Genomic DNA, 26,740 nt, shown 5'->3' on the forward strand with positions numbered 1-26,740 from the left:
ACATTGTAAAAAAATTTGAATAATGCAAATTTTGATACCAAGGCATGACACGTCAACTTTGATGAGAAAGCATAAGATTATTAATGAAACAATCAGGGTCATTGGGCGATCTACATGCAACGTTAAGGCATATTTAATATGGGGCACTCAGCCACACGGAATTCGCAGAACAATCTGCCAGGTGCCAGCATATATGGTCATGATTATTGGTGCACAAAAACAAATGGACAACGATATTACACGACAATTTCAGCATGTCCGTGGACAAAACTATCCCTGCTCTCAAGTAAGACGGTCATTCCCTAGGTCTGACCACGCCCACCACGTCCCCGTGATCCTCGGCCAGCAGCATCTTTCTGCAAAAGAAAGGCAGCCTCTCAATCAGCGTAATGCTAGATATAAGCATACAGCAACGGAACAAGTATAACGATAAAATCATACCCCCCTATGGGAAAGAGATTGTTGGCCACGACCCCTGGCAGGCTGTTGAGCGCGCTGAATCCTTGCTTGCCTGTTTTGCCTGGCTCTCTCACTTAAGATGATTGTTCTGGAACGAGTTTCAGAACCATCTGATGCAGTACTGGTATTCCGCTGCTCAGAAGATGCACCAGCCTGGGATGGGTTAGGGGAAGGTTCACGCCCCTCCGTTACAGTGCTGGTGTTCCGCTGTTCAGAAGATGCACCAACCTGAACTGGATTAGGGGAAGGTTCACGTGCAGGGGATAGATCTGCTGTTCTGCTTGATGAGGCATCTGCTCCTCCTGATTGCGCAATCAGGCTTTGGTCTGGTTCTACTACAGGACGTTCAGCAGTAGTATCACCTTCCCCAGTCTCTGACAATTCAAAATCACTCTTTTCTGTTGGCCCTCCTGGAGATGCTGCCCTGAAAACATTACCAGCTTGCTCACCAATATCCGAAGGCTCCCTATGAGTTTCTCCCAGTGCAGTACTTTCTAGAGGTTGTTCAGGTTCCTCCGGCAACTCTCCTTCCTCCATCTCATCGTCAACATCTGTTGCAGTAGTAAGCTGAGCATCTTCCTTCAAATCTTCGATTTTCTGGTCCTCTTCAAATGATTCCGCTAATGCCTCTGACCTGGTCAGCACATCTTCTACGGGAGTTGCATTGATGTCAATACTAACATCAGTATCCTGGCCTTTGATGTCCATTGATGCATCCACATGTGCCCCCGTGTCATCTTTATCACCCACATCATCTTCCCTTGTTGTCTCAGCCTCTTCAATTGGCACAGAAGCCTGATCAGTGTCCATCTCTTCTGTGGGCTGTTGTCCGTCTTGGTCATCAGTTGACGGAAGCACAGCAACCTGTGCCGCAACATCTCCGACAGGTGGTTGACCATTTTTGAGCTCACTAGTCCCTTGTGAAGAGTCTTCCTCCTTGGGCTTCTTTAATGGAGGATTGGCATCATTAGCCTCACCAGATGAGACATTGTCTATCATCTGAGAAGACGAGGTAAGACGCTTACGACTTGAAGGCTGTAACATCGGTACACCACCAGAAATTTCACGTTCTATTGATGGGCCACCTTTGTCTTGACTAACTATAGAACCCTCGACAGCTGATGCATCGGTATCAGCCTGTGGTTCTTCAGTTCGTTCAAGAATAGGCCGAACAAGGGGTCTTCTTCCACCTGGTCTACGTACTTCAGTACTTGGTTTGGGTAAAGTAGCAACTGCTCTCTCTTCCATCATTTTAACTTTAGCAGGCCTTGGTGGAGTATCTACCAGTCGTCCTGCGGTAATATGACTTATGAGCTCCCACATTGATCCACATTGATCAGAAGAGGGGTAAAGGAAAATCTTGGTTCGAGAGCATGCGTTATAAATAAAATGTCATCACATTGAAGATAACAGCAACTTTATTGTAACTAACAAACTTTTCATTAAGCTAATTTTGTCAACTAGTAAATATGATGCTGGCAATGACAACAAAATGAATACTGAAGCACCTGTAGCTGCAGCAGGTGCATCCACAGCGGCAGTTTCAACAACTAGGGTCTGAGTTGTTGCACCATCACGCAAGGGACTGGAAAACTCCACCACATCTTTAGCCGTGCGGAAGTATGAAAGAAATTGCTCTTCCAGTGCAGACACAGGTGGCACTTGAGATGATAATCCAGGATAATGCTGCAAAGAATGCACAGCAACTTTCAATTATGATATAGGAGGTGTTTAAAGGATAAATGTTTGATATTCTTTTAAAGAAAACATCAGGATTCTAACTAAAACAGAAAAAAGATGAAACATATGCATGAAATCGTGTCACCAAAAGCAACGGAAGAAATGGAAGATCGAAAACTGCAGTTAAAAGTATACCTCAATCACATCTTTCACAGCCTGCTTATGCTTCTCTATAGACTCTTCTACTTGTTTCTTCTCCTGTAACAAACATTTGCAGCCAGAACATCGATCAGAGGGGACAAACCCGAACCCACAAACAATTTACTACTACTTTAATTCGTAAATACATGATGTTTTTTAGATGGACAATGGTATGGGCCTTTGGCCAATAGTACTGTAGCGAAGGTACTGTATATCAGTTTCCATAAGTTATATTTGGAAGTCATGTCAAGCCATCTCAATGAAAGAGATAGCTATGTACCAGTTATCACTAAGCAAAGAATAGATAAGTTAATAAAGGACTGGCATGGTCAGAGCCTCCTGCCACAGGGACAAGCCCAGTAGGTGACGCGGGCAATTAGCGCAATTATCTTCCACCAATCAGCTGTCATATCCGAACAGTGTCCAATGTGCAACTTTGACTGCTACTTTTTTTATAGAAAAATGATAATAAAAAAATTTAAACTCTGCGATGGATATATTTTTCAAGACAAATCCAATGATGCCATGCTCATATGCCCAATCCAAATAGTTCTTAAATCAATGGTCAAAGCTTGACTACACACTTCCTAGGACATATATTTATGAATGGAGGGAGTACATAAGAAGAACAGACTAATTGTAAGGGGGCATTGAATTAGAAGAGATTACTTGCAAAATTTCTAGGACCAAATCTCAAGGATTTTGAACAAATCCTCTCGTCCAAAAAGGCCATACAAATAAATACAGATTAATCATGTTGTTAAATCGAACATATATACCAATTTGTTCCGACACTAATGAGAACCCATACTGAAAGACTACAGAAGAAGAAATGTACCTGCACTGCATTTTGAACAGCGGTCGAAAAGACTTTCTCAGCCCTTTTGCGGGTTGCTTTTTCTCTCTTGTTATCATCTCGCTCCTTCTCCAGGGTTCTTTCCAATGTCTGTTAATATTGATTTATGTCAGAAGCTCGAAGAAACTTTTATGCGTCATTTAAGCATAACCTGCTAACCTGTATCCTGAAATCCTTTTCTTTTATAGCCTGCTCAAGTGTAGTTTCCGACGTTGTCTTCTGACCTGCTAAAGCATATCAGATTTGCAACAACAGCATAAAGCCTTTTCAAAAGGTCTGCTCACAGGTGCTGGTGCATAGGGCTTTATAGCTCGCGATGTGCATGGAGATTGCTTGGCCTGTGGTGCGGGAAAGCTCACAAATTTGTTGGATGTGTTCCATGCAGAAGGTTGGATGCACTCCATGCAGAAGCAGAGGTGTGTGTGGCAGCCATTCGCGAGGCAATTATCCTAGGTGTTGACCATGTCGTATTCGAATCAGATTGCACAAACCTTGTCAGTGCATTAAGGGGAGATTCACTTGACAGGGCAGCGATGGGGTCATTATCAAAGAGGCGAAGAGCCTATGTCGTCGTTCATTTCTTTCGACTTTTCTTTTTGTCATCGCGAATGTAACAAAGTTGCGCACGAGTGCGCAAAGTATGGTGTCATAGCTGCTCAGGATAGCCGTGTGTGTGTGCACTCCTTTCCAGCTTCTGTTCTGGGTCTTGTGGCCAACGATTTAGCTGAGCACTATGTCTAATGGAATGAAATGTTCCGTTCAAAAAAAAAAGGCCTGCTCAAGTGAGAAAGAATAAGATGCATGTGCATGAGAAAGAGTGGAAGTACTTGATTTAAGATCCTCCATCTGCTTCAAAAGGCTTTGATTTTCTTTGATGACCTCTTCCTTCTCCTTCATCAAGATGTCAAGTTTTCTCTGGAGCATTTAATTGGGGAAAGATAACCACATGAATTTATAACAAATAGAAAATAGACATTTTGATCGCAACCGAAAAGGTAAGAAAAATTCTAACCTTAAAGGAGAAATTAACCTTCCTTAGCTTGTCAATTTCAGATTTCAGGGAAGCCTGCAAAAAGAAAATAACTATTAGTACTACTGGGAATAAGTCATAGGTTGGTGTTAAAAGTTTCAGTAATTCTCACCTCTACATCATTCAGCTTCTTTTCTCTGGAATCCAATTCAGACTGACATCCAGCAAGCTTCTCCTCCAAATTTCTTATGATAACTTCTTTCTCGGAAAGAAGAGTTTTTGCACTTTCAAGCTCAATTAAATTCTCTCTCAAGGTTGACTGTTGAAGACAACAACTATTCACGTGATAATCATGACACGTAAAAACTCACTAAAAAACACACAGTAAATCAAATACTATTCCACAAATAATGAAATCAGATACTTAATGACTTCTGAATAGTTATGATCACAAACACGCTTGTCATAATTACTAGTTTTGCAGATAATCTTGGTAAAAAAATAACCTTCGGTTTCACCCAAAACAAGTTACCATCCAAAAGAAGAAAACAACACAATAGTGATACTCAAACCCCCATATACAGTACGTCATAACAAAGGAATAAAAGTAGTAAAAAAATTTGGTGACACAAAATAAAGGGAAAAAACATGGCACTAAAATGGATCATCTAATGTTTGGTCAAAACTATACAAAAATGACAGACATTATACTGTTTACGCGATAGATTGAATCCAATTGAATGAAAAGCATGTACCAAGAAATATATAAAAAAATAATGCTACTACACATTAAAAAGATTTCAGAGAAAAAGGAAACAAATCACTAACTTTGATATTTTGAAGCTCATCCTTCATGACCTCGTAGGTAGCCAAATCAATGCCTTTGTTATTTTCAACCAACTGCAGAGAAAATTAAAAGTTGAGGGCAGAACTGCATAGAAGAATAATCAAACATAATAATCTGATATAACAATTGAAATGGCATATATTGGTATTTAACCAACATTACAAACCAATAGAATAAATAAAGGAATACAGTATAAGGCCAACCATGTCAAAAATACATTAGCACGTAATATGAAAGCAGACATGCTGAAATTTCTAAACACCCTCCAATACACCATGGCCAACCATTTTGTGCGCACCCACAAGGCCCCAGCTTCAAATTCTCAAGGGCCTCCTTTTTTCTGAAACTAGGGTAAAACCTTGTGGGGGTGCAAATCAACCAAGGATGTCAGGTTCGCACCACTGTTAACCCACACAGCTACACCACTGGGAGATTATCAACACTGCCCAGAATGAAAACTGAATATACATGTTTTTACACCCAAAATGCCCGGAACGAAGAGTCAAGACACACACACTTGCTCCCAACCACCCCTTGACCAGAGTGCCCAGTGCCCCACCTAATTGGCAGTTTGAAGCTATCAGCAGAAAGGTGCAGATTCATGATTTGGCATGGTCTCTAGTGCAGCTTTGATCATTATATTTTTGACATAATTTAATATCAAAGATTGTATATTATATTACATTTTTAAAGAGCTAAAAAATTATACTGTCATAACAGTAAATTTGACCAGAAAATTATACTGCCATTTTCTTAAGGAAAATCGCCATACCAGAAAATATATAGATGGTTAAAGCTCAAAAAGTTTGACCAGCACACATACAACCAACACCCTTCAGACACTTCTTTCAGGCAGTTTGATGAAATACTTAATTATATCTCAATAAAGCCAAAGATGTTTCATGATATCATACCTCAGAAATCCTTTGGTTGAGATTTGCTATTTCTGTCTTCTGCATTTCTAGTTCCTTTTGGCGTATTTCAGCATCTACCTGCTTCTCGAGTAAAAGGTTACCGAACACCTCAGATTCCATTTTAACCTTTTGGGCTTCATCACGGAATTTCTGCACCCACAAAAACAAAATGAAGCACATCCAGAGTTCCAGACATGGACCATAAAAGAAACTGCTCGATAGAACTCCTGACCGCATTAATATCTTACCTGGCATTCTTCGAAATTGTGCCTATTCTCCTCTCTAAGCTGTATGTTGCTTTCACGAAGCAAATTAATTTCTCTCACCTGAGGTCAGCCATTAAAAAAACTACAGATAAGCTACACAAAAGAATAAGACCTAAAAACCACCATAAAATCAGGTTAAAGCAACATAAACAGCGACAGATTTATGGAAATCGAACAGACAATAGAATCGCACCTGGAGCTGCAGTGACTTGAACTCTTCATCCTTAAACATTAATGTTCTGGCACTATCAGCCTGACTGCGCAGCAATTCCTGTGCCTCCTTGGCAGACTTCAATGCACTTTCCAGCTACAATAACATGGCAGAAACATAGCAAATTAGAAATAATACAACCAAGTGAGATGCCTCAATTTTCTAGAGCAGACTACAAAGCCGATTGACATGTTGCATCCAGTACAACCACTTCTAACGCAAAAGGACCCAACCATATATACCGAATCAAGTCTAGAAAAGCTAGTTCAATTCATGAAAGACAAATATGTTAAATCTAGCTTGCAGAACATGCCAAAAAAACAGTGAATGCACTTCTCACCAGAGTTGATTTAAGAGCAAGGTTCACCAGTTTCAGTAGCAAAGAAGTATAGCGTAACATAAACTAGCTAAGTGCCCGTGCATTGCAACGAAAACACAAATATTGAACACGGTAACATCAAGCACAAACTCAAGGTATGGCGATGTGGATGCGCTATGGGAGCACTGCCAAACAAATACGTCAGGAGTGATGCCGTAATTTGATTTCATATGGGATCCGAAAAAGGAGTTTTTTTTTTTTTTGAGCTCCGGACCTACCCCGGTGCCTTCATTGGAGGCGTAAATGGTGCATCCCACGCCGCCCCCTGGGAATCGAACATGGGTGGCTCAGGGGCTTGAGCTACTTGCTCTCCCCGTCATAGCCAACCGAGCCCCAGCTCGGATGCAACGAAAAAGGAGATTATAAGCTAATTTCCCTCCTAATTTGCTTTATTTATTGTCATTAGTAAAACGGGCCCCATATCCGTAGCTGGATGGCAAAAGTGGGTAAATTTTTCAAATTTTAGGGGTTTTTATTAGATGGGAGGAAAGTAGGGAGAGAGGTGACGCGGGAACCAACTCGTGTTTTATATAGTAGAGATACATGGGGCAGTCACAAACTATGTATTTGAACCAAAGTGGCTATTAGGCAGATAAGTCAAGTCTGCTGAAACAATTGCTACGAGAGGAGTTGGCAGCAAAAAAATCAAACAGGTCGGACAAAACCAATTTTATGTCCATCATACGCAATTATTTCAAAAGCATTTCGAACAAGGAAAAATGTCCGACAGGTGAAAGCATAACATACTTCTATCTGAAGCCGTGACTTCTCCTGTTTAAACAATGATATCTCCGTTTCTGCCTGAAATAGTCAACTGGCTGAATAACCACATGATGCAAATGAATACTACAAAGAAAAACATCAAATCATATACTTACTATTTCTTTCGATCTGCGCAGGTAGCTGATGACACTATGTAGATCGTCTTCAGCATGTGAGTCGGTACGTTGTGATGAAACCCCAGCAATACTCCGTTCTTTCTCAGCTAACCGAATGTGCAAAGCTTCTAGTTGATTGAGTAGAATTCTATTCTGCACTCATCACAAAAAGTAAAAATGAAAAAACAAATATATGCTAGATAAACTCAACATCATTTTTATGCAAAGAATAGCATTAAGATATTTCACCGGTGACAACAGGCCATTTAATTCGCTGCATACTCCAAAACAGTGGAATGAAATTTAATATAAGTTGGATACCCTTGAATTGTTTTTTAAAGACCAGATACCCTTGAATATGTTGGTAAAGATGGAAAACACATACTCCAAGATATCCCTAGTTGAAGTAGGGAATGAACATAAATATCTATGTCTAAAACATAAGGTTAGATGTGGAAATAGACACCGGTCCAAGAATGCAACAATATCTAATTAGCATATACTTTTCAGTGTCAAACAGTGTCAAGTAATAAGTCTATCTCTTTCACCATTGAAACATCAGACAATTTCAAGTAAGACATTTATTGAGTTGAAAGCATTCTAGCTTTTTTGCAAGATAAGACACCGCTCTGTGCTGATAGGGTCAATTAATTATTCCAAACATGTCTACTGAACCCAACAATAACCATTCCGCTTCATACTTGGACTTGAAATAGGCAAATGATCAGAAAAGGAAAAGAGGATGTCTAACAAGCATGCAGTTCTACTTAAATATTAAATAACTAGTATCCATTTCCATGACCAGAAAAGTTTTAGACCTAGTTGTTGAAAAAGAATTTAAAATAGAGTGTGAATTTTGTATCCAGGGGTTGGCCGTCCCCATTAGTGAATTCAGCATGTTGCAATGTTTCAAAAATTCGTCAAAAATATCATGTATGTAGTACACATAAAGTTAAGTAATCATACAAAAAATCAATTTCAAATTCATCCTAGATGTCAAGCAACAAAATAGACAAGGAGCCAATCCGGCATTGTTCATCATGTGCTAACAGTACCACTTGTGTTTTTTCAATCTCGAAAACTAGGATGAATTTGAAATTGATTTTTTGCAGGTTTACTTAACTTTATGTGTACTACACTACATACATGATTTTTTATGGATTTTTTGAAGCATTGCAACATTTTGCATTATCTGTACTTTTGCTAAAGGGGATTCTGGATACCCTGGCCACCAGCCAATTTCCCTTCGGAGTTGAAATGTCAAAAAAAAAATATTTCATTCCTAAAAGAGTTAAAAACAATCCATTTTTTCTTGCATGACAGACCCAGTAAAAATACAACAGTGCACCAGGCTGACAAACACAAGTCATCAGTCAATTGAAATGATAATCACTAAATAAAATACATATTTGTGTTGAAGTTCCAGATACCAATATATAAAACATATGCCCCTCAAAAGTACACTATTAACATCCATTATTTGAACCTCCGTTATGCTAAACTATATAATCTCCAGTATGACATCCACCTAAGTAACTAACACTGTCTGTTAGCTCTATGCAATAAGTTAATTAACTATATAATCTCCAAAAATAACTCATTAGCAATAGCGCAACCAAAAGAACAGGCAGAAAATTACTTATTGAAGTATAACACAGCATCAAAATGTAATATAATACAACAATGCAAATAATAATAGTGTATTAAATATTTTCTAGTGTGAACCATATGATAAAGATGTGAAAACCAGTGCTCTTTGGCTAAATTCATGCCATATTCAACACAAAAGAATTGCTAGATGGAAATAAAGAAAATTATATTACAGACATAAGGTAAAACAACCTGATCATTTATCTCATTATACTTCCGCAAGGCCTCGTCCTTTTCTTTCAATAATACTACCTTTTCTTGCTCTCCAAATGTTCTTAGAGCATCCTGAAATGATTGCAGAGTGGATTAGTTACGTAACAAGTAATGTCAATATTGAAAGAAAAGCCCAAACTAAATTTTCTTTCTCGATTGCTTTGCCCATTTCTCACAAGACGATCAAAAGGTGTGAACAAAAACATACGATGCTCAAGATTCCTTATCTAAGATAACTACAGCTTAGTATAACAAGGAGAAAAGAGAATATCAAGGTTCAATAAAGTTCACCAATCAAAACAAAGATGGCATTCAAGGCATTCAAGCCTGCCATACTACAAAAACAAGAAGTTGACTAAGTAGGGCAAGACAAGATAGGGAATGCAACTGGTTGGGCAGGACAAGAAATTTCAAAGAAAGGGCCAACATTTGGTCACATTACAACTTAAGAGAATTTGGTTATCCAACTTCTTGCACAAGAATGAAATGTTTCTATAAACCAGTAATATGTATTTCCACTATATTCCCTAAAAGTAGAAAATGGTGTTATAAGATTCATCAGCAACCAGCCTCTTATTACCAGTATAGTCAATTAATCATGTACCAGTAGTTGGGTTTTAAGTATGTATATCCTGAGAAACTTTATGAGGAAGTTTGGTTCCTCATCGCCACTTATTTTTGTGCCAAAATTGGGGTTCACTTTTGGATAAGAAAGGTGTTTATGAAGGGCAGGCCAGGATGCGAAGGCTCTATTCAACATGGCCACGGTGACTGTAGTTGGCGATGGAAGGGACACAAAATTTTGGACTGGAAGGTGGCTGCAGGGCAGTACAATTTTGGAAGTGGCTCCTAATCTCATTTTACTTGTTCCCCGACGAGATCTTAATCAAAGGACAGTGAGTCAAGCTTTGGAGGGTCGCCGGTGGGTGGCGGATATCAAAGGAGCCCTTACCACCACAGTAATTATTGAATACATTCACCTTTGGGATTTATTGGAAGGTGACATGTTACAGCAAGGGGTACAAGATCATCATTATTGGAAATTGTCAAAGTCAAGCATCTACACAAGTAAATCAGCTTATAATGCTCTCTTCGTCGGGTCCATTAAGTTCGCCCCTTGGAAACGCATTTGGAAGACTTGGGCGCTCTACGGTGCAAGTTTTTCTTATGGCTCGCAACTCTCAATAGGTGCAGGACAGCAGATAGGCTTGCAAAGCGAGGTCTGCCACACCCGGCTTTGTGTCCTTTTTGCGATTGATGAAGCCATTCAGCACATTCTAATCTCCTGCGTTTTTGCAAGAGAGGTATGGTTCACAATCCTCCTAAAGTTTGGGCTGCAAGCTACTGCTTCACAGCTGGACACGGCTTTTTTCTCCACTTGGTGGTACCGTGCAAGCCAGAGGGTCGACAAGCAATTCAGAAAAGGCCTTGATTCACTCATAATTCTGGTAGCTCGGGAGTTGAGGAAACATCACAACGACTATGTCTTCAACGGTGCAACGGGTCGACAAGCAATTCAGAAAAGGTCTTGATTCACTCATAATTCTGGTAGCTTGGGAGTTGAGGAAACATCACAACAACTGTGTCTTCAACGGTGCAACTCCAAGTGTGAGCTTGGTGGTGCTCATGGTGGCTGATGAGAGCTCGCTTTGGATCGCTGCCGGGGCTTGAGACCTTCGGTATTTGCTAGCTAGGTAGTTTGCAGGGGGTCCTCGGTTCATTTAGTTGGTTGGTTTCTTCCGTATTTATCATGGCACATATGTTCTTTCCTCGTGTGGGTGTGGGTTGAGTGGTGTTTTTGTACTGTGCTCTTTGTATTTTGTTTCTCTTTTCTTCTTCTTTAATGTAATGACACGCAACTCTCCTGCGCGTTCAAGAAAAGAAAAAGGGCAGGCCAGGAGCTATGGAGGTGTGGCACGCCACATCTGAGAACAAAAACTAAATGCTTGCAACAAAAGGCATATTTGCTTTGTCAAACATTTTAGCCAAAAAAATAGCAAAGGTCAGAGTGGCAGTGCAATTTACATTTTCAGCCTTTTGTGCATCTGCTGTCTGACGAAGCATAGTGATCTCATGCTGCAATGAAGATAGCTGCTTAGAAGTATTTGTCAGCTCCTGTATTGTCTCAGATTGCAGGATAACCTACAGAAGACAGATGTAAACAGGAATACAAATTAGTATAAGTCATTGCATTCATACACACTTGGGACATTCATTATAAACATAAACAGGTAGAGATTCATGAATCAATCATGCGATTTAAAGTGGTTTATGATAGCTAGTACAAGACTAGTTTGGCATGCATTAGCCTTTTGCGCATCTTTTTAATAGTAAAGCCAACAATTTAACATGCATCAGCCATTACAATTTGAGATGCAACTGGATATAAATTTAACAGCTTAAAATGAATTATTCAGCGAAATCACTAAAATCTATGCAGCACATGACTATATACATCGTAAGCAGCAAGAATGTCAGATCAGTAGTAAAAAAGTTCTCCAATTTTTTAGCCAAGATTAACCCGGAGATCGAGCACAATAGCAGGCTTCTCCTCAACACCTGCCCTCAAAACCAAAAGGCACACACAAGAAATGTTGTTCGGAAGAAAAATGGTTCACATGGGCATATGCAAAGAAAATACCTGTCGTTCGTAATTGTCTTGAGTGGTTCGCCAACGCTTATACTGCTCATCAAGTGCACTCTTTGAGGAAGCCAATTCAATCTCTAAATTTTCTATATGTGATCTGTTACGAGGAACAAAGCACCAACAAACAATATGTCAAACAACTCTAGAAACACTAGAAAAGTACTCCATGCCTCGATTTCAAGTAACCAAATGCTTACACTCTCTGAGAAACTTCAGTTCTTAGAACTGAAATTTCATTCATGAGAGAAGTGATTTGCTTCTCTTTAGATTCCATCCCGTTAGCAGCTCCTTCACACTTCATCACATAGCTCTTCTCCATTTCAGACAACTTATCCCTCAACTTAGCAATCTCATCTTCCAATGCTTTCTTGCAAGCCTCGGACTAAAAATGAAAAGATAAAAGTCAATGTGCATCTACAGTAAAGATAAGCAAAATACATTGGAAAATATAGATAATTTTGGTACCTCGGTCTTGTAGTTCTGATGGGCAGATTCTAATTGCTTCAACGCAACTTCATTTGAGTGTGCAATTTCTTTGTACTGTACAATAATTTATGTTGTGCGATTCAGAAGTGTCAGGATATAAATGGCATTGTAAATAGGCAACTTTACTGGAAGGCAAAATTGCAGCGGAGGCCTCTATTTTAACTTTTATGTATCAGCCTCTCCTATTCTAAATTCTAAGCAGAGCAATCAAGCACCGTAGCCCCCTGGATATGTTGCTAACAGGAAAGATCAGGGAGGAAATGGGGAATGTCGCTACATGGTGATTCCGAAGCTAGATAGTGGTACAAAGTGGTTTCGATTTTTTTTCTTTATTTTTTCAGTGCGTATACATATAAACATTTATACATTTAGGTACTAGATAGGTAAAATTTCCTTGAAATTAACAGAGATGCACTCCCATCAGGTGAAATTATGAAACAGGCTAATGGCAACTTTCAGATGAGAGAGGGAGTCCGCGAGGGGGGAGTGGGGGGCACCTGAACCATGTAATTCTTATTTGCTTGTGAGTCCTCTTTGTATTTTTCTAACTCCTCTTTCAACCGGAATACCTCATCATTCTCCTACGAATGACCAAGACATTATCATTTATCAGCAGGTGGTTACACAAGGAGCATTTAACACAGGAGGGTGTGGGCATAACATCCGGTGAAAAGATTCAGTGATCAGTGATGATCCAAAAGAAAGTATGAAAAGACAAGGAAATACAGAATCCTTTTTAAATCATAGTCAGTACCGTAGTCTTGCGATTATCCCACAGTAAATATGAACGCAGATACATAGTTATTGGAATAAAACAGCAAAATTAACTCATGGATACATAGTTATTGGCATACACAACAACAAAATTTGACAAAATTAACTCACCTCAGTTGCAGCTGAGATGTCATGACCACCATCCCTAAACATGACCTAATAGAATAACAGCAAAATTAGTAGATTATATGATTATGATCTATCTAACACAACATATAAGATCTCAGAAACGATGCGAGGTTCAAACTGGCCATTTTTTGAAATTTGGCCATGAACAACTGGCATCACATAATGGGTATATGCTTTATATCATGTACTCCTTCCGTTACCAAATAGATGTCATTTTTTAATTTTTACGGCCCCTTGTATGGGATTTTGACCATATTTTTTGTAATAATATGTTAGTAAAAATCAGCCGATCGGTTAAAGCGAGAAGTATGGGATATGTCTGGTGTTCCTTCCATTAATCATCCAGATTTACGCCGTACAAAAATATAATCATATGAAAGTACTTCTGATTAAAAATCTACTAGGATATTTTCTGTTTGGAAATATTCAGGAAAATAATATATCAGTAACAACACTCTGAAAATTAAACTTGGTTCTTTCAATGTTATCTTGACCATTCCACATACCCTCCTTAAAAAAACAAAACATTCCGCGTACCCTACAAGTACTGGAGCGGCATATAAATAAAGAGCCCATCAGGTCAATATTTCATTATTATTATGGATTTGGCCTTTCAACTGAATCCATGTGGTCCTCTTACAGGATACACACTTAACATCCTCTACAGGCATGCACTTTGGTCACTACTACAGAACTATCATCACATAGGCCATAATAGTTTACTAGTGAATACTTCAGAAGGTAGAAACCGATGAGGACTACCAATGCCAAAATATAAATATAACCAATTTCTGATATTCAAAGCTTGAAAAAATCATGGTTTAAAACTAATTTGTATCTACCTTTCTAGATTTCAGCTTTGCCTCTAAATCAGAACACTTGGCCTGCAGGGAACAAATGATATTAACATTGTCACAATCTCAAATATAATGCCCCCGCAGTCTAGCTATAATAAAAAAACTTCAACAAACCTCCAAAATGGCAGCCTTTGATTCAGCATCAGAAGCAGCTTTCCATGAGTTCTGTAGCTCCTTTCTCATATCATCTACCTGATTCATGCAGCTGTCAAATGCATTTTTCTTATCAAGCGTCAGAACGCGAACATGGTCTCGCTGCTCTTGAAGCTCCTTTTTAAGTTCAGCCCAATCTCTCTACAAAACCATTCAGATTATGAATAACAAGGAAAACGTACAAGTGAACGAATTTAAAAAGGAAAAAGGCAAGCCAGATAACTCATGCTTAGTTTTGAGCAGTTAAATAAAGCTTGAACACAAGAACAGTGTCAATATTATTTAGTCCTCACAACATAAAGCCAAAACACAATTGGCAAACCATGAGAAAGAAAAATGCAAGCCTCTGGACATCATGCAAAAATAGTAAAGCATAATTGCTTCCAAAGAGGAGACTTACTTCAAGACGCTTAATGTGCTCCTCGCGATTTCTCCTTTCCATAGACCTTGCATTCTACATTATTCACAAATTAACAAAGAGGCACATATTTTTCAAGCATTTCCATGACTCATCTAAACACTGCATACCTCTTTAACCTCCTCGGTGGTATGTATTGTGTCAATTGTAGCCTGCAATGCAATATCTCAGGGTGATATGCATATATACAGATGAATAGAATCATATAAAATGATACAAAATTAAAATCTAACAATGCAACGAAAAATGTTGTGCCTGTACTTACAGCAAGAGTGCCTCACAATTATTTAAATCGACGTGTTGCATAATAACATGGAAAACAAAGATCAAAAGTTGTTCACTCTAACCAGACAAGATTATAATAACATATTTTACAGCTATTTCTCTTATTGTGGTTGGGACATAAGCAGAGACAAATGTATCACCAACTATTGGATTTTTCTTATCTGTCTCCAGGTCAGTAAAAGTTTCTGAATGCCTTATATCAAAGATAAGTCCCAAAAGCATCCGAGTTATTATTTTGGATGCTTTCATTGGCAAGACCTCCGTTGCAAGAAGTGCGGAATGGCCACAGCCACATCAGATCCAGACACACTTGCCGCGCCAACCGACCCAGGGGCATGAATATCAGCCAGCAATCAAGAGGAGATAAGCAGATTGGTTTGTTTCCTAAGTAAGTTGGTTTGTTTTCTAAGAGTAATGATTTGTTTGTTGGTTTGTTACCATCTTTAGATGACTCCATCTAAAAAGGCTGACCCGTATGCTAAATTTGCATCATCAAAGAAGTAAACTCCTTATAGTTTCAGTCAGATCAGAGCCTCCTGCCACGACGGCAGACAAGCCCTGCCACTGCCGGGACGGTGATCCATCGCCCTTACCATTCCTCTACCCAATCCATCCAAGCCTCAAACCCAGCATCTCCTCAGATGCCCTCTCCAATTTCCTCCATGCCATATCATATTTTATTTCTTGACATTAAAGAATAAGTTAGATAGTTAAAAATAACTTGCTTGTGCATGCAAGCTTAGACCATAAAGTTGTGCAACCATCAAATATTGGGAAAAGCTTTGTAAATTTGTCCACATATGGGACTATTCGAGGACCAGAATAGACATACAGTAAGCTCTCCTTTTCCATACTACAAGCATGTAGTTAACTAAGAAAGATAATAAAGGATGATTCTATGGAAAAGAATTTACATGTTCTTTCAGTAACACAACTATGTCAGCAGATAAGTGGTAAGAACTGACAAGTGTAACATAATCCATAGCATTGCAAGATGTGGAACTGAATAAAAACCTGCAGACGATGCACTCTCTCCGTCAAACCATGGACTTCATCCAAAGCTCTTTTCTCTGAATTTACTAGAATCTCCTTTTCATGCTTCAAAATGGACACCTAGAATATTGGGAAATCGTGTCAGGATTCTGGATGGTTATAATTATTTTATGGAAGTACTAAATTTCAATAGACCTCCATTGACAGCTTCCTTGAGTTCTCCTCTACAGCTTGCTTAGAATCTGAATCTTCACGGAGCCTTCTTTCGTAATCAACTATCAAATGCATCAACTCCGCGTTTCTGAGTGAAATGGAATTAGCTTCCTTCCTCTGTATTTACAGGAGTATGAAAAAAATCAGGATGAAGCATATTAAAGAAGAGTTATCATCACCTAAGAAACTAAGAACTAAGAATCAATTGTGTGAGGAATACAATTGGAAGAGATCAAGAGCAAACAAGATTACAACACACAAAAAGAACCTGATGCTCAAGCTCTGCTGCAAATCTATTAAGCCGGTCCCGAGCAAAATCAGCTTCAAGGACTGCCTTATCACGCTCAGACCGCAGAGACACGAGCTCAGTCCTGAATTAACGACAGTAAGTATTAATCAGGTATTCCAAGTTAATCCAGAAAGAGTATCATATATAGTCAAACTTCAATGAGTAGGCCATCTACAATCAAACAAAAAAACAAATGAAAACAGAAGCACATGCAAACTTAAACAGGACATCTCACTTGGTGCGGATGAGGTACATTGAAAGTTCAATTGAAATGCTATCAGGACCCGACTACTGCAGAGTTGGACATTATCAAGGGTAAAGAAGCAGCTTATGTGTAAAGCTCTTTCACCATAATATTTATAAATAGTAAATAAGCAAATCATCTAATGTTTTCAAAAAAATGCCACACAAGCTGTAGACCAAATTTCTGATAGAAAAAGAAAGAAAATTTAGGGGGAAATTGCGTATCCTATACTGTAACCACCCACCCCCTAGAACCTTTACTATTTCCTTCCTAACTGCCAATCCTCTTTGTACAATGAAAGAAACAGAAAAATTTAAAAAAAAATCTCAGGATCATTAGCTATAAGATTATCACTCATGCAGAAAACAAGAAAAAAAAGAAGAAGAAGAAGAGAAAATACAACCTCAACTTAGTCAGCTCTTCATCGATGATTCTGGCTCGCTCACAGACTTGCTCATAAGCTTTCTTCGAGACTTCCTACAAAGAGGAAATAGAAAACACAAGATGGCATATATCAAAACCATAGTATCATATAAGCTCTATGGAAAGTATCATTCAGAAAATTACCTGTGATCCTTCAAATAGAACCATCAGGTCCGTTCTGCCGCTACCTAGAGAATAAAAAGAATACAATGAGGTATAGCCAACATGCTAGAGCAGCAATATGCAGTCGAAGAGCCTTAACAGTTGACACCACTCACACTACCACAACACGTTGTCAACCCCACACAAGAATGGCAGGCATTCAAATAATTGTAGTACAAATTAAAAAAACAAAATTATAAGCATAACAGAGCAAACCTTGCATATTATTGGGTACTGATTCAAGATTCGAACGAGTCTTCTGCTGTTCCTCACACAGCTTCCGATACATCGCCACCTATGAAAAAGATAACAATAAGCTATCTTAAGATTCATGTTGCATGATGGTATGAATAGACTTAAAATTTTAATGCAAAAGGATTTGTTGTGTCTTGGCAAGAAGAATATGCAAGACATACGGATCGATGAAGAGATTCAATCATTATTGCTTGTTCTTCAGATTTCTTCATCACTTTTTCAACTCTGGAAGCAGCATTGTCTGTAATTTTCTTCAACTCAATTTGGAAGCTCTCCTAAAAAGGATAGGAATAAAGTTATGCATCTCATCATGCAACTGAAATCAAGATACAACTTGCTATTAACGAATAGAAGAGTGAAAATTTTGCACTCATAACGAACAGTTACATCTCATATTTACCTGAAGTTCCATGTCCTTTTTGTCAAGATCAGACGAGAGCATGTGAACTTGATTTCGAAGTTGAACATTTTGCTGAACTAGCTCATTGATATCTTTAAACGCCATCTGCCAAAGATTATCACATAGTAACACAAAATAGCAATGCGATGCAAAATTACTGTAGAATAGAAAGGCCTAGAAGGGATAGCATGAGAGTACGAGACTTACATTGTCCTTAAGATTGTCTTCTACATTGGAAAGACCATTGCCTATTCTCGCAGAAACAACACCTTGACCTACATTTGGAAGGCTAGAACCACAACGAAGCTGTACATCTTGACATTCTTTTAAAAGAACAGCGACCTACAAATAATTAGATAATAAAGCATACAATTAGAATCAGGATATGCAATACCACAATCCTTAGGCCATTTTGATACAGAAATGATGCTCCATTCTGATACAGAAATGATGCTCATATAACTCCGTGCACACGCCTTTTGATTAGATTTGAGTCAGTCATATTTGGAGCAACTTCACGACGGCATTGAAGGACATTTTGTGGGTAAACACTTCATAAATAGATATTATCTATGAGGGCTCAAACGACCTAAAGTTGCTCCAAATCTCACATGACACATCTACATCGCATCAAACAATCCGTTTGAAAGTTCACATGCTCCTACGTAATTTTTAGTTTGAAACATCAATAATGAAAACAAAAGGAATGAAACGGAAATGTAGGTTGAAATACTCACTTGTTTCTGCAGGTCATCTATTTCCTTCTGTGCAATACTATGATCACGTTCCCGCCTTTTTAGCTCTGACTGGAATATACATTGATGTTAAAACCTCATTATACAAAACTTATCAACATATGATACCTGCATACCTTTAGATTCCTAATAGTGTTCTCAAAATTATCGTGCTCTAGCAATGATTGCTGCAATTTCTGATCCATTAGAGCATAAGCTTCAATCATCCTCTCATGCTCAGCTGAAATCAGAAGAAAAAAACACAGAGAAATGGATTAGCCATAAAGCTTAGTAATCATAAAATAAGTACTATTGCAGTGCTTTCATATCGTCAAGCACTGGTATTTCACTTGTGTGGTGCATCAAGAGGCCAAGAACATTAAGTGAAAACTTACCTCGTTCATCTAGGATAAGTTCAGCCTTCTCTTCGATTTCATGCAAGACCTTTTGTACAAAGGATATTCAAATATTCAACAACGATCCGGTAACAAACATAAAAAATAAACAGCATAGAACGAACAAAGCAACTTTTGGTTACTGCCACTGAAATATCAGATAGCAGATATTTGCTGCTTTCTAATTTAGCACATACTGGATGTTACCACTGGTTAAAATTACTAAAAAATACATACGTGGAGAAGTTCAAAACTAATCAGAAAATAATTATATTTAAAAAATAATGACTTTTTCTGTTGCAAGGCATGGTTAGCTTTTAAGAGTGAAAGTGGTAGATATGTTTATGGTTTATACACTTTGCAAAATCACCACCACCACTACTAATCCCAAAAGTTGGAAGGGGAGAAGTGAAAATTATGGAAGAGCACAAATACTGAGAAACCTTTTCTAGACAAAAGATAATCATACCAAAACCAGCCCCTTGTTTTCCTAATTTCTTACAATGAAAATCTCTTATGAATCTACTAATGGTTGTTAATGGGTCCACTTTAACAGTTTAAGTAGGCAATAAAGTACAAAATGGTCATGTGCAACTTGCAGTGTTAAATAAAATAAAATGTAAAATTTTGATGAGAAATCAAAAACAAACTTTTTAAGGCATAAAGCATACCACTAAGAGCATGCACCGCAATGGAACTCGATTCTGTTTAGAAAAATCAATACTACCTCCAGACCAATTTACTTGTTGCTTAGGGCATGAACACATTGACCATTACTTTTCAAAGTACATACTAATAAAAATAATAAAATAAGAATGGTATAGAACTCATTTTGATGATGAATCTACTGATGCAAGCATTCTAGGATGACATCTATTTCAGATGGCGGTACATTAAAGCAGCATCCAATATGCAAAACAAATGTCATGTCGGTCAAAACTGTCAGCTCAAATCATTGTATAGTCGGCACAAAAATAGAATTCACACAAATGGTGCAGCATTAGTACATAACAGGTTATTACATTCACTAAAGTTTCCTTCTATATAATTATAAATCACAAGGGCAAATCCGTGAACCATTGGCACAGTTTCATGGTATGCATAGCACGCAAATCAATATATATCAGTTGTTTTGACAGGACAATATACAGAACAGTTATTTACCACATTGTACTACCACCTAACTTACTTTTACCACTGAAGATAAGGATGCTGGATAACAATGTCCAAAAAAATACTATAACCAAATAACTAAAGTTTTCCTTTATGCAAGGTGTATGCATTTGCATGACTGAAAACAAGGATGCTTAATATCTTCTAGTAATAAAAAAAGGCAGTAGAAACCTAGAAGGGAAATCTACATTGGTACTCTCAACCTACTTGTGCACACTGGATCTGTGAAGGAAAAGGCTAATCTGTTTCCGTTTTCTTTTAGAAGAACTAATATGCTTCTCCTCAATTCCCAATCATTAGGGTAAAACAAAGATGGATATGATTAGATTCAAAGATAGTAGCAAGCATAATAATTTACCCTTTCCAGAACTGCTTCAGCGTGTCTCCTTCCATGCCTCTCATGACGTAAAGCATCAGTAGCTTCTTGGTATTTCTCATAGATCTTAGCAAGCTGATGATGCAATGAATGTTATCAACAACTTGAGAGGTGAAAACAATGCTAAGCAATTAAGAGTACAAAAGATATAGGACATACACTCCAACCATCACGAAGAAGAGAAGCAGCTAATGCAGTTCCAGAAACACCACTAGGTACTTTTGGAACAATCATTAGGTCATTCTGATTCACTGCATCAGAAATAGGCCTGTAAAATAGGAGTGAGTGAGGTTTAACAAAAGAGAAAAATAGAGGTAGGAACAATCATTTTGATTCACTCAACACTGAGTCATTTTTTCCTTTTCCTTTCGTTGTATTTACTGCTACATCCAGAAGTGTGACACTATAGAAAGCATAAAAGTCAAATTTCTCTAATTTTGACAGATAATATAATATAAAAGGGTATTTCGATAGGTCAGGTGGAAATGGAACATATCATCATAATCCAGCCTAGAAAAATAGGAACTACAACTACTCCAAAGAGGTTTAGGTGGTGGTACATTCACCGCCACATTCCCCCAGCAGCAGCAGAGCCGAGGGCATGGCACATGCCAGTAGGTCACACTCAGTAAAAGTGGATTAACATGCTAGGGTGATACAGTTCTTAATCATTAGGAAAGAATGGGCATCAGCTAATGATTTGACAAATATTTCACAATTTCATTTCTCCTAGCATTGCAAATTTGTATGATGGTGTAACACATTTCCGACCAACCCGAAAATTTTAAGTTGATTTGGAATATGACATGAGACATGTCCCCATAGATAATCATATTTAGAAGGATATAACACAGACAGAAGGTCACGCCATCCAATATAATGATCTAACAATATGAAAAAGATCAAAATATTGAACAGAGCACAATAAATTTATAGGAAAAACTACGATGTTCCAATTAGAAATGCAAGCATCAATGGATAATAAACCAAACTCTTGATGCTTTAAAAATAGTGGCACTGTTCTAGGTTCCCATAAGACTAAAAAAGACAAATAGTTTTAGAAAGCGTACAGTTCTTGCATTGCTGTGTCTAGTAAATCAGCAGATCCAGCTGCAATGCTGGCCAATGGAATAAGGCTCAATTCACTGGACTTCCTTGTATTCTCCAGATCAAATTCACACTTTTCAAGCTTCTGCTTCAAGTTGGCAGCTTCCTGCATTAAAAAGATGGCATAACAGAAAAAGATAACATCCAAAATACTTGTTAGGATTCCACAAGTTCTACTAAGCTTACAACTGACTAAAATTTTGCAGGATAAATAAAAAATATAAAAATACCTTTTCAAGGTCTCTCCTGGATAAGGTCTCCTTCTCAAGCCTTTCCTTGTATTCATTTTCAACTTGGGTCAGATGTGTCTGGTTTGTAGGAGAAATTGAGCATAAGTATTTCTGTATGAACTGGGACAAAAATATATAAAGGTGATATATAAGCAAAGGCATTACCTCCAATGCTTTAATAACACCTTCCAGCTCCCCAGCCTTTTTTGACCATTCCTCCGAACTTTCTTTGTAAAGTTCAGAAAGTTTCATGACCTGAGAGCAAAAGGCTATTGTATATACCGTCTGACTAGAGAACGGAGATAGAGGGATAGACAGTAAATCCTAGGTACAGAACATAACTTCACAGCCACCATTATATGCAATGACAAAGGGTTAAACTACTCAAGGTACCCACAAAAAAGGGAAGGGTCATAGCATTGTATCAGCTATTCATAATAAGTCTTAAGTATTAAACAGGATCAGATATTAACAATCAAGATGTGCCAAAAAGTCTCATCCAAACTATTCGGCAAGCATAGCAACATACTTGGCTAGACTGAACACACCAGGGTAAAAGAAGAAAAGGCGGTGAACTACTCCCACCGTTTCTTTTTATAGGGCATGTTAGGATTTGAATAAGTCTTCAAAGTATACTTTGACCATTAATTTCTCTTACAATATATTATTAATTGCTACAAAATCATTATTGTATTAAAAGATCTGTGAAATACGAATCTATTGATACAACTTTTGTACACTAGACATGTATAAAATTTGATTAATTGCTAGTCAAAACTTATGAAGCTTGACTTTTTCACATCCTAATACGCCCTATAAAAGAAACAGAGGGAGTATCTTGTTTCTCAGAGAAAGAGAAGGAAAAGCACGCAAGTTTTACGGGCTTAAGCTCAAGTGCTATTTGAGGACAGTTGATAGCTATAAAAACGAATAGACCTGAGGGCATAATATAAGGCAAATGGAAAAATCCCTAGGCGCTAGACAGGCAGTTGATATTGACACACACAGGGCAGGGCAAGGACAAAGGGAGTTAAGAGAGATAAAACCATACTGTTGAAAGCTCAGCACCAAGACGTTGTTCATTAGCAGCTGCAGTGTCCTTTGTTGAGCACAACTCCTTCGATCAACAAAACATGAAACAGTTAAATTAGATGCCGAAAGTAATATCGCAATCATCTGTTTGAAAATTTACCTTTTCCACGTAGGATACCCTTTGCTCTAGTTCAGAGATCCGTTCTTTGCTTCGCCTCGAGGAACTAGATGATTCAGAAATCTCTCTTTCAAGCTGAAACACAAAAGTCAGGGTAATGTCTTCTAAATCCCATCTATCACATCTTGAATCAAATCACAAAAACTCACCTCTGCTATTTTAGCTGACATCCTAGCCTCCTCATCCATATTTGTTTTCCTTAGTTCAGCTAAGTTCTTAACTTTTGCTTTCAGTTCTTCATCAAGCCACAGATTATGCTTTTCAAGCAGCTCCTTCTCCTGATAAAGAAAATCAAACCATATAAGAACCAACAGTTGCATGACATATGTGTAAGGCTTAATATTAGGAAGTACTCCCTCTGATTGCAAATGTAGGTCGTTTTAGCCTCTCAACTATTCTCTAAATATAAGTCATTCTCGAACTTCTATGCATTTTTTCTCTTTTGTTCCCTTCTTACCCTTGTTTAATAAATGCTACCACTCTCACAAATGAATGAGTTATCTTTTCCAATACAGAATAAATAAAGGGCAACAAGGTCATTTGATTTACTTTCTTAATCCTAGTGCACAAGTCTAAAACGACCTATATTTGCGATCGGAGGGAGTATTAATAAGCCAAAAGGTAAAGGGAAGTTATGACTTAAATAAGAACTTTGCATCTCTGTGTTACTTAATCCCTTTTATGTTCATACCTGGGTAATGCGGTTGCATGTTGCCTGACAATGGGTTAACTTAGCTTCAACCTCTTGTATCCTAGCCTCTTTACCAGCAGAAGTGTCTGCAAGATTTACCTGAAAAGACGATAAATCCAGATTTTCAGATAATTTACGCCAGAAAAGGTAGAATTTATACACGATCCCCAAGGTAAAGGAGCATTAGAATCTCAAAAAGGAAAATGTGAAAAACTAAGAAAAAACTAAAAGCTTGTTTGGTTGGCTGCCACACCTAACTTGGCAAGATGTGGTAAGCCATACTCCTTGTGGCAGAGAAGTTGCCCCTTGCAGCTTGGGCAAAAGAGGACATATAAATGAGTGTATGACCGCAGGTTGTAGGGCTACAAAAGCAGTGGCAGGGCTTGGCGGAACATTCAGAGGGCGCTAATCTAAGAATATATGCTTAAATAGCTTAGAAAGGGAATGCTAATTTAGTCTAAGTTCAGCATTTGAGCTGTATACTTGGGCACTCTTTAACACTTTATTGAGGGTTCTTTTTCTTTTGTTGGAGTGGGTGTTAGAAGGTGCATGGTTCTGACTGGCCATGCATAAACTTTGCACCTGTACAAAAGTGTGGTTTGTCAGAGCTGTGCCGAGATTTAAACACATACCGATAGTGAGTGTTGCCTTAACTTGAGTGTAGCATAGTGTGGCAATTAATCAAACAGACTCTTTAAGTAGTAAATACTCCACTCTCTGGACTGCATTGAGCCATTGACAACACAATACATATAACCTCTACCAAAATAACTATAAAGACATAGGCATGTCCACATTGCTAAAAATGTAAATTCTTTTATTACAAGAAAGATACAATCATACAATATTAAAACATTAACCTGGCAATTATAATCGAGATTGTCCCATCACAAGATAAATTATTCAGGGAAAATGGGTAAGAAACAAAGTTTAACAACATGGCAGAACTCATGCATGTGGCAAGTCCAGGTGCACTCCAACATAGTATAATATATAGTGTTATACAACTGGACCACTTTGGATGGATATTAGTTCATGAAATGTAAAGCTAGGAACTAATTCATTAATTAAGTCCATTATCAGGCCTACATGTCATGAGCATGCATGAGATCCTTTTTCTGTTTATTTCCTGGAATGGACTTGACTATATATTTCCTGGAAATCACAACAGTATAAACCAGACGCTAATCATTTTACTAGAAAAGAATAAAACTGGAAGCATATTTTCATTATAATTACACATCAGTATTCCAAAGATGACCAGAATGTCACATAAGTACACAGCTAGCCTACAGTCCACTGTTAATGGACTAATTATAACAAGCAAAAGTCTATCCTCGAGGAAAATGATGACTGAAGCCAGCAACTTTATCCACAGTGCAGTGCCTTCTTTGTATCGGTACATATATACCACTCTGAAATCTACCTAGTAACAACAGAAACGAAGAAATCCAATTGTGCAGCTCTTTTTTAAATCACACAGACTTCTGTTGCAACATCCAAAAAGCCATTGAAAACATTCAAAAGCTCAATGTTGATAAGACAAACTCTACCAGCATCCACACATCCTAACATATGGTACTATACAAGTGTTGAACCATCCTGCAATATTCACATTTTCTCTACATGAATAGCATAGATTTTTTAAGGAATGCCATATTCAGTTGCACAGGGCACAAAGTTGTTCATGTGATACATTCGCTATGATATGGCCGCCAAATGGACTGGTTACTGTAGATTATTAAAAGTAGTTAAGTGAACAGAGGAGCTCACTATCTTATCGTAGTAGCTCTGGATTATCTCATCCTTCTCTTTAATCTCTGCATCCCTCTGCTCAATCAACTCAAGCGACTGGCATTTCGACTTGTGCAGCTCCGAGATTTCAACTTTCAGCCTCTCCACCTCGCCGTCCTTAGAAATCTACACCACCGAGTGATCAGTGCGCCGAGCTACGAGCTAAATAAAACAAAGCGATAATTCAACTGAAAACCTAGAGTTCGTACCGCCTGGATGCGGAGCTGATGTATTTCCACCTGGGAAGAGGCAAGCTCGGCGGCACGGCGCTCGGATGAGGCGGCGAGCTCGGCGACCTCGGCCTGGGAGCGATCGAACTCGGCGGAGAGGGAGGCGTACCGCTGCTCGAGGAGGGCGCAGGTCTGCTCGGCCGCGATCGCGGCGGCGTCGGCCTCGGCGCGTACGGTGTCCACCTGGCGCCGGAGCTCGCGGATGGCAGCGTCGGCCCGCTCGGCGACGGCGGCCGTGTCGCCGCCGAGGAGCCGGAACTCCTCATCGGACATGAACAGCGGCATCGCCGCGGGATGGGTGGGGCGGCGCCCTAGCCCGCCAGGGATCGTGGGATGGGTCTAGAAGTCTAGGGTTTGGCGACCGCCGCGGGGAGGGGGGTGGGGTGGTGGTGGCGGAAGCGGAGGGAGACGGATGGAACGGGGGAGTGGAGACAGCGGCGAGAGACGCGAAGCGGCGTGAGCGGAGGCAGCAATATACTAGGTCGGGAAGCGTGTAAAGGAACCTGATGTTGTGGGCCTCGGCCCTCGGCCTCTATGCAATGGGCCAG

General features: G+C 38.8%; 1 protein-coding gene across 1 annotated transcript; it reads right to left on the bottom strand.

Annotated features, from left to right (window-relative positions):
• Nucleotides 1-57: 57 nt before the first annotated feature.
• On the bottom strand, nucleotides 58-26,626 carry LOC133919766 (nuclear-pore anchor-like). Its single transcript, XM_062364263.1, has 49 exons — nucleotides 26,172-26,626; nucleotides 25,942-26,088; nucleotides 24,169-24,267; nucleotides 23,627-23,755; nucleotides 23,460-23,552; nucleotides 23,319-23,384; nucleotides 22,433-22,522; nucleotides 22,268-22,345; nucleotides 22,001-22,143; nucleotides 21,090-21,198; nucleotides 20,913-21,005; nucleotides 19,382-19,430; nucleotides 19,124-19,227; nucleotides 18,990-19,058; nucleotides 18,460-18,594; nucleotides 18,253-18,357; nucleotides 18,014-18,127; nucleotides 17,814-17,892; nucleotides 17,580-17,623; nucleotides 17,416-17,489; nucleotides 16,748-16,850; nucleotides 16,462-16,596; nucleotides 16,288-16,386; nucleotides 15,099-15,140; nucleotides 14,971-15,024; nucleotides 14,532-14,711; nucleotides 14,403-14,444; nucleotides 13,543-13,587; nucleotides 13,155-13,238; nucleotides 12,637-12,711; nucleotides 12,369-12,553; nucleotides 12,166-12,268; nucleotides 11,550-11,666; nucleotides 9,504-9,596; nucleotides 7,662-7,814; nucleotides 7,531-7,584; nucleotides 6,387-6,500; nucleotides 6,176-6,253; nucleotides 5,928-6,077; nucleotides 4,995-5,066; nucleotides 4,339-4,485; nucleotides 4,209-4,262; nucleotides 4,024-4,111; nucleotides 3,356-3,420; nucleotides 3,179-3,286; nucleotides 2,335-2,397; nucleotides 1,968-2,145; nucleotides 442-1,751; nucleotides 58-356 (listed from the first exon to the last, which is right to left on the bottom strand). Exons 1-49 carry the CDS (start codon nucleotides 26,475-26,477, stop codon nucleotides 303-305), a joined length of 6,171 nt encoding a protein of 2,056 aa, XP_062220247.1. The 5' UTR covers nucleotides 26,478-26,626; the 3' UTR covers nucleotides 58-302.
• Between the last annotated feature and the right edge of the window lie 114 nt (nucleotides 26,627-26,740).

This window comes from Phragmites australis, chromosome 5, assembly GCF_958298935.1.
Source record: "Phragmites australis chromosome 5, lpPhrAust1.1, whole genome shotgun sequence".
Lineage (NCBI taxonomy): Eukaryota > Viridiplantae > Streptophyta > Magnoliopsida > Poales > Poaceae > Phragmites > Phragmites australis.

Excerpts from the sequence above, each read along its gene's own strand:
- LOC133919766 (XM_062364263.1), bottom strand. The coding sequence starts at position 26,477 with ATGCCGCTGTTCATGTCCGATGAGGAGTTCCGGCTCCTCGGCGGCGAC. Across the intron at positions 14,445-14,531 it reads CAAAGGCTGCCATTTTGGAG|GCCAAGTGTTCTGATTTAGA; the intron begins GTTTGTTGAAGT and ends TGTTCCCTGCAG. Across the intron at positions 357-441 it reads AATCTCTTTCCCATAGGGGG|AAAGATGCTGCTGGCCGAGG; the intron begins GTATGATTTTAT and ends TTTCTTTTGCAG.